This window comes from Chinchilla lanigera, unplaced genomic scaffold, assembly GCF_000276665.1.
Source record: "Chinchilla lanigera isolate Chin_1 unplaced genomic scaffold, ChiLan1.0 scaffold00005, whole genome shotgun sequence".
NCBI lineage: Eukaryota > Metazoa > Chordata > Mammalia > Rodentia > Chinchillidae > Chinchilla > Chinchilla lanigera.
The window spans coordinates 8,670,367-8,685,674 of NW_004955406.1; the positions used below are offsets into that span (position 1 = coordinate 8,670,367).

General features: G+C 43.5%; 1 protein-coding gene across 3 annotated transcripts in view; it reads left to right on the top strand.

The window, feature by feature from the left end:
• The window catches only part of Kif26b (kinesin family member 26B), a 448,358-nt gene that overhangs the window by 380,593 nt on the left and 52,457 nt on the right, over positions 1-15,308 (top strand). For all 3 annotated transcript variants that reach the window (XM_013520421.1, XM_013520424.1, XM_005374788.2), the window contains one exon: positions 7,868-8,027. In XM_013520421.1, coding sequence (XP_013375875.1) covers positions 7,868-8,027 — 160 coding nt within the window. The remainder of the gene's footprint in view (positions 1-7,867; positions 8,028-15,308) is intronic.

The following is a 15,308-nucleotide window of genomic DNA, read 5'->3' on the forward strand; positions in this document are numbered from 1 at the left end:
CATAAGCAGGTTCAGGAGGGAGCACAACTGACCCGATGATGAGTAGACAGCTGTTTTGGACCAGATGTGCTTGGACCAACCAGACCGCAGCCAGCCCTAGCCGCGAGCATGCAGTGTGCTGTGGCCCTGTCAGGGGGTGTCACGCATGTGAACGAGAGCTTGGCACCTGCCCGGGTAGTGAGACGGTGATTCCCACACTTCGTGGCACATTGGAGCCATCTAGAGAACTTCCAAGGAATCCCCGTGCCCTTGCTGCATTCCAGCCCATTTAAATTAGAAAGCTTGGGGTGGGAGCCACACACTGGTACTGCTTTAAAGGGCTCAGCTGATTCATTCCCATGCACCGCTTGGATAAGGCAAGAAGAGCTAAAAGACCTTCTGCAGGCTTTGCAGTTAGTTTTGGATTTTCATCTTAGATTTAGTATTCATTGTCAGTGAGATCGTGGGCAGTTCACCTAACGTATTTGAACCTTGGTTTTCTCATCCATAACGTGGAGCTAATTCCTGCATCACAGGATTGTTGCAGGGAGAAAGTGATATTAGGAGAATTTAGCATTTCCTGGGATCCACCACGTGCGCAGTAAAGCACAGCTCAGGAGTCAGGGAAATTAATGTATTGCCTCCCGTGGGGGAAAATAAAACATGTGGCTAATTTGGTTTGCTCCAAGTCTAGACTTAAAATCGTAAATAAAGGATTATTCAAAGCAGACTGATTTATGTCCCTTTAGCCCTGTGGCCTCGACTTCATGAATCTGAAGTCGTCGAGGAGCCTGCTTCTCACCGCCTATTACTTATCACCTATTTCATTTACTTGGTAGAGAAGCACTTTCTGCTCAGCCCCTTGCAGGGGTGAAAATTCTTGATGAGAGCAAATGGCCTGTGCTCGCTCACTTTGCACCCCAAGTGTGAAATTCAGACTTCTGTGGCCACTGGAACTCCAGTGGGTATAAAGCAGAAAGTAGATTTTCCATTGTGTAAACATGAGTCATGCAGTCATAATTATAGGTATTTTATAATATTCTTCAGCACAGTCCAAACTGTGCCTTTTGTTCTCTATGTTCTGTTTTACTACATGTGCATTATGCATTTTATTCCATTACATCAAGTGGGCTATTAGAGTCTGAGAATCCAAACTGGTCGCTGTCTTTGCCCTTTCATCTGAAGTACATGTGGAATATTTGAGCTTCTCCTGTCTATATAATTAAGCTGCAAAACAGATGATACTTTGCTTTAAAAATAACTTTCCCTAGCACACTGCTTTGACTTGATTTTGCATGATATAAAATGGGATGAAAAGGAAGTAACATATTATATCTTCCCTTTTAAAGGTTTGCCCTGGGCATCGGTAAAGATGAACAAAATTAATTCCCTTAATGTGAAAAGTTCTTTGCCCTGGCTGGAAAAACTAGAGAGCCTGCGTGTAATGCTGTGCTTTCTGTAAGCATTTGTCACCCTTTTTCTCAGTATTAGGTGTGGCAATCCAGGAGGGGTAGGGTAGAGAAGGTCAGGTTAGGACAGAGTTCCCGGATGTTCTCATTGTAGAGCACAGGCTGTGCCTCGGCCTCCTGCCGCAGCGCTGTCCTCTGAGCCCCTGCAGACATGGGTGCGCTCAGACCTTGCACAGCCAAGCGCTGCCCCAAACCCCCTTATACACAGCCACCACGACCCCGATACACCCCCTCCACCCCCACCATGCACCCTAGCCCCAAATACCAGACTTCTACAACCGCTTTGGGAAGTTGCCCTTTCTGCCTTTGTGCTTTTCCTTCTGTACAGAGTAAGGAAAGGCAGAGGGGAGGCAACAGGTAAGACGGTGAAAGCCAGGTCACCTGGGGAGCACAGCGCTAAGACTGAGCAGAGGAAAGCAGTCAGGGTGTGGGTGATATGCCGCGGGCCACACTGCTCTGGAAAAGTCAGGCTTGGGACCAGGAGGCTGCCCTGGTGCTGAATCACATAGCCCTTGGTCTGAACACTGGCTTTTCAGCCAGCTCTGTGGTCCTTTGGAAATTTTTGGTTTCAAAAACCAGGTTTTTTTTTTTTTTTTTTTTTTTTTTTTTTCTTCTGGTACCAGGAATTGAACTCATGACCTTGCGCTTGCCAGGCAGGTGCTGTGCCACTGAGCTAAATCCCCAGCCCCTCAAAAACCAGATTTAATGAGAAGTACTGGACATACAGTAAACTGCACATATTTGTATCATTTGAGAATCATATATATACACGTATACACACACACACACACACACACACATATATATATATATATCTCCATATACCCATGACACTATGGCATATAATGAGAATGAACATATCACCGCTGGGACATTTCCCTGGGACCCTGTAACCCCTTCTTCCAACTCCACTCTCTTCCCCCTCCCTGTGCTCAGGCAACTACTGATCTGCTGGTTTTCTACACTGTATTTTGCATTTCCTAGACTTTTATATAAATGCAGTCACATCATTTGTCTGTACTCTTGTGTGGCTTCTTTCCCTTAATATAATTATTTTGAGACTCAGTCATTTTATTGTTCCTATCAATAGCTCACTTATTTATATTTCTGAGTAGTGGTCCATTGTCTGCTATACCACAGTTTGCCTGTCCATTTATCTGTTGATGGACAATTATGTGGTTTCCAGTTGGGGGCTGTTGCAAGTACTGGTAGTAGGAACATTCATGTACAAGTCTTAGTATGCACCTGTGTATGCTTTTTCAGAGGACGGTAATATTTAGAATTGCAATGGCCAGACCATGTAATAAATGCATATGTAATTTTTAAACTATTTCCCAAAGTGCCTGCCATTTTTATATCCCGGGATAAGAGTTCTAGTTCCTCTGGATCATTACCAACGTTTGGTATGGTCAGTCTTTTCAATCTATGCCTTTTATATCATAGAAATGTAGTGGATCTCATGGTGAGTTTAATTTACATTCCATTAATGACCAATGATGTTGAACATTTCTGGTGCCCATTTGGCGACCATATATGTTGGTGAAGTGTGTTCACATATTTCGTTCTTCTTTAAATTGTTTTTCTTACAAATTCTGGGTACAAGTCCTTTTGATAAAATACTGACATATGTATTTTGTTATAGTCTGTGGCTTTTCTTTTTCTTCACAGTGTCTTTTTAGGAGGGAAAATATTCATCTTTTATGAGGTACAATTTATGTAAATGTTCTTTATGAATCATGGTTTTGTTGTTATATCTAAGAAATCTTTAACTTAAGGTTTTTTAACATGGTTTCTTCTAGAAGTTTTATAATTTTAGGTTTTACATTAAGTTTTTGATCGATTTTTAATTTTTGTATATTATAGAGCATAAGAACTGAAGTTGCTTTTAGCTGGGCATGGTGGCACATACCTGTAAGTCTAGCATTCTGGGAGGCTGAGGCAGGAGGATCACAGGTTTGAGCCTAGCATACACAATTTAAGGACTAGTGAAACTCTGCCTGAAAATTTTAGAAAATTGTTTTTAATGATTGGGGGCATAGTTCAATGTGAAAGCCCCAGGTTCAACCCGCAGTGCTAGAGGAAAAAAGGTCGCTTTTAATTGTTTTTTGTGCATATTTTTACACATGAATATCCAATTGTTCCAGTACCATTTGTTATAAAAATTATCCTATCTCTGCTAAATTGCCTCTGTCAAGAATTAGTTGTCCATAGTTTTTCGTGTCTATTTCCCGACTATGTTCTATTCCACTGATCGCTTTATCTTTACACATCCAGTGCCACAGTAGTATTAATGTTAGTGTTAGCCTTCCTCCTTCGTTAGCATTTTTTAGTTATTTTGGCTATTCTGGACTTCTTGCAGTTCAAGCAAGTTTTGTTTTGTTCACCGGGATTGAACCCAGGGACACTCTGCTGTGTCCCTTGCCTTATTTATTTTTTGTTTTGAGGCAGTCTCACTAAGTTGCCCAAGCTGGCCTTGAAAATGCAATCCTCATGCCTCAGCCTCTTGGGTAGCTGGGATTACAGGCATGCGCTACCATTCCTGGCTCTAATTTCTTAAGGTAGAAGCTGATATCATTGCTCTGAGATTGCTGTCATTTTCTTATATAGGCATTTGACGCTATAAATGTCCTCCTAAGCACATCTTTAGTGACATTGCAGATTTGGATATGTTGTGTCTTTATTTTCGTTCACTTCAAAACATGTTTAAATTTCCATCTTGATTTCCTCTTTGACTATAGGTCATTTGGTGCTGTTGTTGAGTTTCAGGATATTTTGACATTTTTCCAGGGATCTTTTTACATTGATTGAATTCTATTGTGCCACAGAACATATTTTGAATAATGTGAACCCTTTAACATTTATTTAGACTTGTTTTATGGACCAGGATATGGTATATATTGGTAAATGTTTTGTGTGCACTTTAAAAGAATGTATACTCTGCAGTTGTTGCGTTGAGTGTTATGTAAATGCCAAGTTGTTGAAATCTATATCCTCACTGGTTTTCTGTCTGCCAGTTATGTAAATTGTTGAGAAATGTTTATCTGAAATTGCCAACTCTAATTATGGACTTGTCTGGTTCTTCCATAGATTTTCCTTCGTGTGTGAACATGTGTTATTACACGCATAGACACCTTTGGTTGTTATGGTCTCTTGATGAATTATCCTTTGTAGCATTATAAAATGTTCTTTGCCTCTTGTAACGTTTTTGTCTTCAGTCCCTTTTGTCTGATACTGGTACATCTACTGCAACTCTCTGATGGTTAATGTTTGCCTTTTCCATACCAATACATTTAACTGTGTTTATTTATATTTGAAGTGCATTTTTCATAAGCAGCATGTAGTAGAATCAAACTGTCCAAATCCAATCTGATAATTTCTGCCTTTTAATAAACATACTCAAGCTATTACATTTAATGAGATTATTGATATGGTTTGGATCAAACTATTAGTTTTCTATTTTCTTTTTTCTTTTTGAGACAGGGTCTCACTATGCAGTTCAGGCTGGCCTTGAGCTCACTTTTTAGCCCAGGCTGATCTCGAACTCACAGTGATCCTCCTGGCTCAGCCTCCCGAGTGCTGGGATTACAGGCGTGTGCTACCATGCCTGGCCTTACTTTTCTGTTTTCTATTTGTCTCATCTGTTCTTTCTTATCTGCCTTCTCCTGGAATTATTAAATCCCTTTAATGATTCTACTTTATACCTATTTTTGGATTATTAGTTATAACTCTGGGTTATTTAGTGATTACTTTAGTGTTCATAGTATACATGTTTACATTATCACGGTTTACTTTCAAGTGATAGTATACATTTCATGTAGAGAATAAGAGCCTTAACATAATGTAAATCCATTTCTCTCCTCTGACCTTGTGCTGTTATTGCCAAACATTTTAATTTTACGTACATCATAGCCCATGCATTCCATTGTTATTTTTCTTTTTTAAATTATTTTTTAAAAAGATTCAATAAGAAAAAGAAAATTATATATTTACCCATTTCCTAAACTCATCCATCATTCCTTCTTGTATGTCCTCTGTGGATCTGGCAAATTGTTTCAGCTTTTTTAAAGTCTGAAAATGTCCTTACTTTTCTTTTGTTTTGGAATAATTCCTTTCTGGATATGCACTTTAACCTACAAATTTTGAGTGCTTTAAAAATATTGCTTCATGATCTTCCTGCTTGTGTTATTCCCAGTGAGAAATATAGCATCATACTTACCATTGTTCCTTTATATGTAATATGCTTTTGTCCCTCAGGCTCTTTCTATGCTGTTTTTCTTCATCCTTGGTTTTGAACGCTGTGATTAAGATGTGTCTCGATGTAGTTTTCTTCATATTTCTTGTGCTCCAGGCTGATTGAGTTTCTTGGCTCTGTGGGTTTATAGTTTTCATCGAATTCAGAGAAGTTTCAGCCATTATTTTTTCAAATATTTTACTTGTTATACACTGTGTCTCTTCCTTCAGGAGTTCCAATTACATACACTTGGACACTAGAGGTTTGTCTGTAGCTCTTTTTTTCCCCACATGTTTTTTGTTTTAAAATTTTCTGTCTGTATTCCACTTTGAAGAGTTTCCATCTTGCTAAATCTTCAAATTTACTGATCTTTCCTTCTGTGATTTCTAATCTGCCTTGAAGTCTACAAAGTGTATTTTTCATCTCACGTGTCTGTAATTTTCATCTCTAGAGATTCAGTGTATCTTTTTAAAAACTATGTATCCTATATGACTACTTTTGAACATTTGAAAAGAGCTATAGTAGCTATTTTAGTTAAGTATTTTATTGACAGTAACAGCTCTGTCAATTCTAACATCCAATCTCATTGTTGGCTGGTCCCAATAACTTCTTTATCACGGGGTTCATTTTCCTGCTTTTTAGTATGCCTCGTTAGTTTTGATTTGGGTGCCAGACATTTGGATTTACCTTGCTAGGTGTTGTAAATATTCATAAGTTTTGTTTTGGGATATGATTGAGTTACTTAGAAACAGTATGGTCCTTTCTGGTCTTGCTTTTAATATTTGGTAAGTGAAGCTAGGTGTAGTGGTGCAGTCCTGTAATCCCAGCACTCTGGAGGCTGAGGCAGAAGGACCACCATGAATTTGATGCCACACTAGGCTACAAAGTGAATTCAAGGCCAGCCTGAGCTCCATAGGGAGACCCTGTCTCAAAAATTTTATATATACATGTGTGTGTGTTTGTCAGGTGAGACCAGGTCAGTGCTTGGTAATGGCTAAATGCTCCCCACTACTGAAGCAAGACCTCCTGAGTACTTTACCCAATATCCTTTGAATCTTGAGGTTTTCCAGCCTGGCTGCTGGGATCAGGTATTATTCCTGGCCTTGTGTGAGTGTCATGCCCTCTTGCCACTGTCCTTTTCAAGGGGTTAAGTCCCTATCTGTGGGTGGTTTGCTCCTCGCCCTGTGTTGATCACTACTCAGTTGAATACTCACAGGACCTTCTACAAATCTCCAGAGTTCTCTCCTTCCTGTAAACGTTGGTCTTCCTGGACTTTCAGTTCTGTCTCCTCGGTTCAGGGAGTCAACTAAGTTTCACCTGAGTCCCTTTCCCTGACCCATGGCCTAGAAACCCTCTGAAAGTGAGACTTCCACGGAGATACAGACAGTGTTTGCCTTGTTTATTTCCCATCTCCTAGGGCCCGCTGTCCTTTGGTGCCTGGTGTCTAGTGTCTTACAGCAGTTGTTTTAGACATTTTCTTTATTTTGTGGTTGTTTCTGATAAGAAGATCCATCAAGTACCTGTTATTTCACTGAGGCCAAAAACAGAGACATTCCTGGGCAAATTTCTCAACTTTTCTGAATTTTTACATTCTCATCTATAAAACAGGATAATAATATTTAACTTATAATTTTGCCATGGAAATTAAGTGAGACTGATGTTTATGTAGCACCTGGCAACTGGCAGCTACTCAGCAAATATTTGGGGCTTTCCTGTCTCTGCACCTGGTTCTTACTTCTTTCTGATTTTACCTTGGGTTATCAACCTGCTTTCTGGCTGAGCTTTGGCTGGGGTCTTTATGATAATCAACCAAACGGCTCATAGCTTCATGAATTTCAGATATCACTACCTGGAGGATATTTAGGTCCACACCTTCTCTTCCTTTAATTATACATTGCCTTTTCTGAAATCTCACCCAGTTCAACTTACAAGAATTTCTACATAATTACAATGCGAATACCAGCAGTTTTTAGAAGGTCTAGGGTGTGTGGTGGATGGAATTTGAAAGGATCAGTGCTATCTGTGACCCCAGTGTGACCTTGCTGGGGTTTCCTGTAACATCGTGAACGCTGACCTTTCACTTCCCCTTTTCCTTTTTCCTCAGATTTTCCAGAGCTGCCTGAAGAACGGATGAACCTTTGCCAGAACTCACGCATTCTCTCTTCTCTTGTCTTCCCTCCCGCGGTAGTGTCTGGAGGTCGCAGCCGCCTGCATCTCATTGACCTCGGCAGCTGTGTGAAGGCTCTCAGCAAAAATCGAGAAGGAGGCTCCGGGCTGTGCCTCTCGCTGTCTGCTCTGGGCAATGTCATCCTGGCTCTCGTCAATGGCAGCAAACACATCCCATACAAGTAAGTGGCTTTTCTCCTGGAAGAACCTGAGGGGGTAAGCGTGCGACCCGAGCTGGGTGAAGGGTTCTCAGCGCAGGACCGTCTGGGGGAGGTGCGGCAAGAGGACCAGATTGTTGGCTGAATGCCAGAGACCAGCCTTCGCGGACAGTCGTGGTCCATCGTCATCCGATAGGTGCTCCACCGGCTGTCCAGGCCCCGCCCACAGTCCCCGCTGTGCCTCATCTGAGCTGTTTGAACCTTCACTCATTGTAAATTAGGGTTATAGCTGTCTGTGGTATCAGCATCATAGGGAGATAAGATTCAGAATGATGTAAGACGTGTGAAAATTTGTGTTCTAGACTTGAGAACATTGTGGTCAAAAACCAATAATGAAAACTTGATAGAACCTACCTCACTGAGTCTATTCTCAATTACTTAAGTGCAAATAATACCTTACAGAGTAGTTGTGAGGATGAAGTAAATATGGGTATGGGATCTTTTTTTAATCTGTAAAAATCCTGTAAGATACAAGGTACTAACATGGGAAGGAACAGGTAAGTCGGGCAGTTCATTCTACAACAACTGAGCTTCAGGCTGAGGCCTTGAGTTTTTTCCCTTGTGCTAAGTTCCTGCCGAACACCTGCCCCACCACCAAAAGACAACAAAAACCAAAAACCTGTGATTTTTATTTTATTTTCCACCAGGAGGACCATTACTAGACTGACTTTAGGAGCTTACACGGTGATTATATTCCTGTTAGCCGAAGTTCTTGAAATTTGGAATCCTAATTGGATAAACCCAGAAATAGTTTGCCCACCCATGTAAAAACTATTTTCTGTGAGAAAATTTTCAAGTTGAAAGTTTCATTTTCTGTGAGTTCTGCTTTTGAATGAATTCATTCTGTGAGTACAAAATAACCAAAGAGGAAAAGGTCAGTCTGCAGTGGGACTGTCCAGGTGAGGGACCTCAAGAAGGGAATAAAGAGGTATATGCCCACTCCATAAAATAGGGATCATGTCAATGAATGTAATAACTTAAAACATAATGATGTAACATTCAGACTGCCACCTTATAATGAGGTCACTGAGTGTATCTTTTAGTTATATAGCACACATGTTTTCTAAAGAATAACATGCATTTGTGAATTCAATAAATATTTGTTAAGCAGATGGTGGGTGGGTTGGATGAATGTAAGCACATGAAATTATTCTAATTTATATAAAGTAACTTCTTTTTTATTAGAGTTTGGGTTTTACTAGAAACAAGGAAACATTAAGAATTACTTACATCACTAGTTCAGGGTCTCTGGTTAAACTAAACATATTTGAACATCAGCTGGCGCTAACAACCAGCCGCCTGCCCTCGTGGGAGGAATGACAGAACGTGAAGCCACACTCACCAGGCTCTGCAGACATCTGCTGCTCAGTTCCAGCAGCCCTCTTCCTTCCATTCTGGCAAAGAGGGAATGCTGAGCAAAGTGTTACTGGCTTCCACAGGCACAGGCTTCGCGCGCTGTACCTGCATCACACACAGTTGTGGAGTTGTCCCCCTACCAGCAGGAGCCTGGCCTGGCTGAGCCGTCGGGCCGCAGGCACACAGACTCTCATCACCTGCCCTTGCCCTGCCTAACCTCCCTCACAAGAGCCTGCTGGCCAGCCCGTTGCTTGGTGGCAGGAGGCATGGTGGCCTGGCCATCCAGCCAGTTCTGTCCTCCCCCAGTGTCTACCGGCCAGAACACTTGATTCATCATCCCTTGGTCCTTAATGCCCATCACCACGGATAAGCCTTGAAAGGCCTCAGCTGTAACATCTGAGGACCTCGGCCACAGCAGCTATTCAATATCTGGTGTCTGCAAATCACATTTGTGAAGTGATTCATCAACTAGAACTATCCTCTTTGGGGTGCATAGAAAGGGAAGACAAAGATTTACTCACAACACACAACCAGTTGGTGGCAGGCTATCACTACATCACTCTTCATGGTTTTAGAGACCCCAGCAGCTGGGGCCCACACGGCCGGCACTCCCCTGCGCATGGAGCTCTGTAGTATGTTAGCTGCCTGGCCCTGCACGGCGGGGGTATTCAGCTCAGCGGGGCGGCCAGGTTTCCTTTATCAATTCCGTCAGCGCTCTGAAGCCACATTGTGCAGCATTTTGTTAGCATACTAAACACCTCTCAGAGTGTCAAGCCTTGTCTTTGCACTGGGTTCCTTACAGAAGGGACAGTTTCTAGCCATGCAATGTCTTCTTGTTTCTGCTCACTTTCAGGAAAAAAAAAAAAAAAACCCAAACTCCATATTCTTTGCCCTCCCCCCACCTCCAAAACACGAAAACCCCACTGCCTCGTCATCTGTCACCTAGACAACTCTGTGCTTCCAACCTGCATTACTTGTGCTTGCTTCTGGGAAATTAACCAGAATGTGTGCAGAGGGGCATAGGCTGTCTTCATTTCTCTTCATCACTGTACCGTGATTTGTCATGTGAACAAGCAGGAAAGTGAGTTTGGATTCAGCCCCCATCCCGCCCACTCCCACGGCACCCTCAGTGTGCCCCGAATGGCTCTGACTTTGCAAATGATATTGCCTTTGCGATGACAGGCCCAGGCCAGAGTGAGGGGGTTCCCAGCCTCAGCCAGCTCACCGCATAGGCTCGCCAGCCAATCCAAGTGCCATAAATCAATCCTATATGGTGACACCATTCAGAAAAGCATGCAGGGAAGGCAGGGAGACCACCCAGGGCTCCAGCGCCCGAGTCATTTCTGCACTGACAGGCTGCACAAATTGCTCTCTAGCTTGGGGGAACCTCACGCCGAGGGAAATCTGTCCCAGAATTGAGCATTTTGACAGCACATTTGCAAATTTCCTTCCAGGCTCATTCATTCCGTTGCCTGTTATTCCTCATCACTTCTTGGGCAACAAGGTGCTAGGAATCTTCCCGTTTGATGGACAAGAAGAAATAGGCAGGTGCATTGAAATGAATTTTCATGCCCCAAAACAATGTCCCAGATGTACATTCCCCTGGAATTGGTCCCCTAGAAGCTATCAGGGTGACCTTAGCTTCAAGCAAAGTGCTTTTATGTCACAGCTCTTCTGAAGGGCCAAGTCTTTCTTTCTTTTTTTTTTTTTTTTCTTTTTGAGACAGGGTCTCATTATGCAGTTCAGGCTGGCCCTGAGCTCACTTTGTAGCAGAGGCTGGTCTCAAATTTGCAACGATCCTCCTGCCTCAGCCTCTCAAGTGCTGGGATTACAGGCGTGCACTACTATGCCCAGCACTAAGTCTTTCCAAAAGCATAGAAATTCTAACCACCAGCCAGTTGTTTCAAAATAGAACTTCTAGTCCCTTGCAAGTGCTGTTGTATAAAGGTGAAAACCCTTAGGTACCCTTTGCACTGTGAGAGGCACCCACCTTCATTTAGAGCTGTTACTCTGAGAAACAATTACTGTTTGTTTGTTTGCGTTCATTTGTTTTGAGTCAGGGTTTTGCTATGCAGTGCAGGCTGACCTTGAACTCCCTATGTACCCCAGGCTGGCCTTGCATTATTGCAGTCCTCCTGTCTCAGCCTCCCAAGTGCTAAGATTACAGGTGTATACCACTAAGTCCAGCCTACTTTAAAAGGTTTTAGAATCTTATACTGAGCAAGGGATCATGGCCCAATGTTCAAAGAAAAAACATGTTTTATTTGAGAGAGCCAACCATCAAGGAGCTAGGAGGCAAAAGAGAAAAAAGAAAGCTCAGATCTGTCATGTCATTGGATGGCAGCAGAGAGGAATTTGTAGGAAGGAAGAAGGGTGATGTTGCTTGTTGATTGGATGCTAAGAAGGGACAGTGGTAGCCAGGGTGGGGGGGAGCAATACTGGGGATCCAACCCAGAGCCTTGTGTGTGTCAGGCAGACCTGTGCCTTTAAACTACACCGTGCCCTGGACTCGGGTCTCCTGCGCAGGTGTAATCAGTCATCACGCCTCTTCACAGGTCTCATATTCTTTTTCAGGGGCGGTTGCTGTGTTCTGCATGGGGTCTTTGAGCTTGTGACATCCAAAAGTCATTGGCCAGGGGAGCAGGCTGCTTCTGTGTGTGTGGATTCTTGAAAAGCTGGTTTCAAGCTGTCCTTGAGTGGATCCCGGAGGTGTTCCCTAAAAGCCAGCTCAGGTGCTGTGTAATTTAAGGGATGTATGTCTGGGTATGTCCAGGCCGTAGCGCATTTCACATCTACTTGCTTCTGTTTGCTTATTTGCCAACAGGACGCTTATGCTGTTTCTACACAGAAAGTATTTGATAATGTTTTGGCTCCCATTTGAGAGGAGGTCATGGAAAATTATTCTGTGACCCATTTGTGTTGTGTCTGTCTGCTTTTCCCAGGCATCTTGTGACATGAAGTGACGCTGGACCTCCCTCTTTTATGGGTCTGGTCTGCAAGGCAGGTGGAGCCCAAATCCAGGCATGGAGGTGTTTTGGGGCCCAGGCACTGTGCTGACTTCACTCCTCCCCTTCCTGGTTGGGTGACTGCAGGGAGCAGGGAGAGCCTGAGGCATCTGTCCTCAGGAGCTTCAGTCTGCGCCCCCTGCAGAAGCTTCTGTCCCACCAAAGTGACAAGGGTGCCCTTTCCCAGAGTCTGCAGTGAAGCTGCTTCTCCCCCTGCGGCCTGTGAGGGCGGAGGAACCAAGTCCCTTTGAAGAACCTGCAGCATCTGAACACAGCAGTTCTTTCAAACCAGCAGGCAGTGCTAAAAATGCAAATTCAAGTCAATGACTCAGAACAAATGAGGTTTTATACACCAGAGCAGCTTCTCCAAAGTGTTAACACCTCTTCTCTTGGAGAGGCAGTGGGGGCTGGAGTCTGGAGGTAACACCTGCAACAGCAGGCCTGACATTCAGGACTTTCCAGGAGCACTTCCAGGACTGTTCCGTGCCTCCGCCTGGCCCGGAGATGTGCTTCCTGCAGCAGCAGCTCTGGAGGTCTTGGGATCCCCGCTGTCTCAGGACTGGGAAGCTGGGGAGAGCGGCTCGGGATTGCTCAGAGATACAACATTCAGCTCACAGAGGCTTGTTGCTCTGGGCTTGAATGCAGATTATTCACATGTACCATGAAATTGAATAGATATTTGCCAGAAAATGCAAAGGAATATTAGCTCCCCAGATTTACTTAAGATAGTAAGAAATGGGGTGAAAGCCCATGCAAATGTTTTTGTGTATGACAGAGAAAAAAGAGAGACACATATATGCATATTTAACCTCCTCTAAATGTACATTCATGATGGATTATCTCCTCCTGATTTATAGGAAGAACATCAATTTAGAACTATTTGCACAAACTCCGATACCCGTTTTTAGCATTCCCTGTTTAGAAATAAAATAACCAGGTTGCCAGGCAACAGCAGCAATGATAATTCTTCATATTGCTGCTCTAAAAACATTCATTTTTATACATTTTAATGGCTGTTAGGATACAGAGAAAGTGAGCTCATAACATCACCGGGAAAAGAAGTCCCCCTTTATGAGGCTTTTTAGCACTCTCACTTTCTCTCATTCTTCTCTCTTAGCAGTTTTCTTCCCCGGCCTGTAGTACTTTCATATTTAATTATGGAAATTTCCAGAGCTGGTTATTATTTTCTTCACAGTCCGGACTGGAAGCATTTAGAAATTAACTCTGCCAGGCCTGGTATGTGCGAGTCACTCCGGGAGAGATGCCGTGTGGGAATCCACTGGGCTCGCAAGCCCTGGGTTCAGATTTGGCTCTTGTGCCATTGGCTTGAGACACGAATTCCGCGCATCTCTTCTCTGAATGGGGATCAGAATATTACGTCCCCAGCTCAATCCAAACCTCTGGGCAGCAAGCCACCATGGCTGGTCTTTTCCTCTGTCCAACACAGTTGTTTCCTGTTGGACAAAGGAGCATAACTGTTTGAAGACTGGGTAGAAATCAGGAGGCTTCATTTCCCTTTGTCCTCTCCAGGGTATTTTCCTTCAGGTTCAGTTTCTGAGGTTACTCATCAAAGTCTCTTCCTTCTCCATTCTGAACCAGCTGTCAAAGGGATACAAAAGTCTGACCAGGGATTAAAACTCTGCTTAATCCTGGTTGAGTAGGAGGATAGCTCCTCTACCCACAGACCTGGGGCTCAAGAAGAGCAGCTTCTGGTCAGTTGGCAGAGCTATCCCCTACCCACAGCTGCGTGGCACGAGGGGGAGGGACGGGTGTGGTCTGTAAGAAGAAAGAGACATGGAGTCGGGCAGTACATGTCCCGGTCACAGGGACCTTCCTTGCCAGGTGGAGCCCCTCCCATGATGAACAAGTAAATAAAGAGTGTGAGAAATTTTTCTTGATCTTTCCAAGTAAGTAAAGAGTCCTTATTGATGGACTTGCTGAACTAGAGGGAAAAGGAGGAAATAGTTTCAAATATTTTTTTTTTCTGTTTTTGGTACCGGGAATCGAACTCAGGACCTTGTGCTTGCCAGGCAGATGCTGGTGCTGCTGAGCTATATTCCCAGCCCAGTTTCTAATATTTATATTCTGGTTTTTCTGTAGTTAGCAGGGTGTGCACACGAGTTCCACATAAGGTGATTTCACAATGAGAGCGTAATCGTAACATCTCATTGCACTTGCTGTGTACCGGGAGCACGATAACGCTTCATGAGTATTTGATTCTGACAATGACCTACGACGTAGGCACCATCATGGTCATTTTCATGTTCCAGGTGGAGAAAGTGAGGCAAAGATGGTTTGAATAACTTGTCCAAGCTTTCACAGCTAGTAGGTAACACTGCCTCCTGACACATCACCACTACCCAGGACAGTGTCTGCAGTGCTGGCGGGGCCCAGTTAATATTGGATGAAAACAAGTGAAGAATGACCTGTGGATTGGATGTACCTGCAAACCTTATGTCCATGTGCTTGACTGTGAGTGAAAGCATAGACCTGAGGGAAGGCACTGTAGTGCCTGGCTTTATGTCCAGCTGTCTCCTGGTCTGACTTGCTTCTGTGACTGCTAAGTAACATCGACTGCTAGATACTTGTGTCTGTGAAGAATATGAAGGAAAGAAGATTTTTATATCTCCTTTTTTTTTTTTTTTGGCACCCGGAATCAAATTCAGGACCTTGTGCTTGCCAGGCAGACACTTGTGAGCCTGAGCTATATCCCCGGCCTTTTTTTTTTTTCTGGTACCAGGAATCGAACTCACAACCTTGCGCTTGCCAGGCAGGTGCTGTGCCACTGAGCTAAATCCCCAGCCCCTATCCCTAGCCCTTAAAGAAGATTTTTAAAAGGAAAGGAGGGCACAGTGGAGCGTGCCTATAGGGCCAGCTGCTCTGG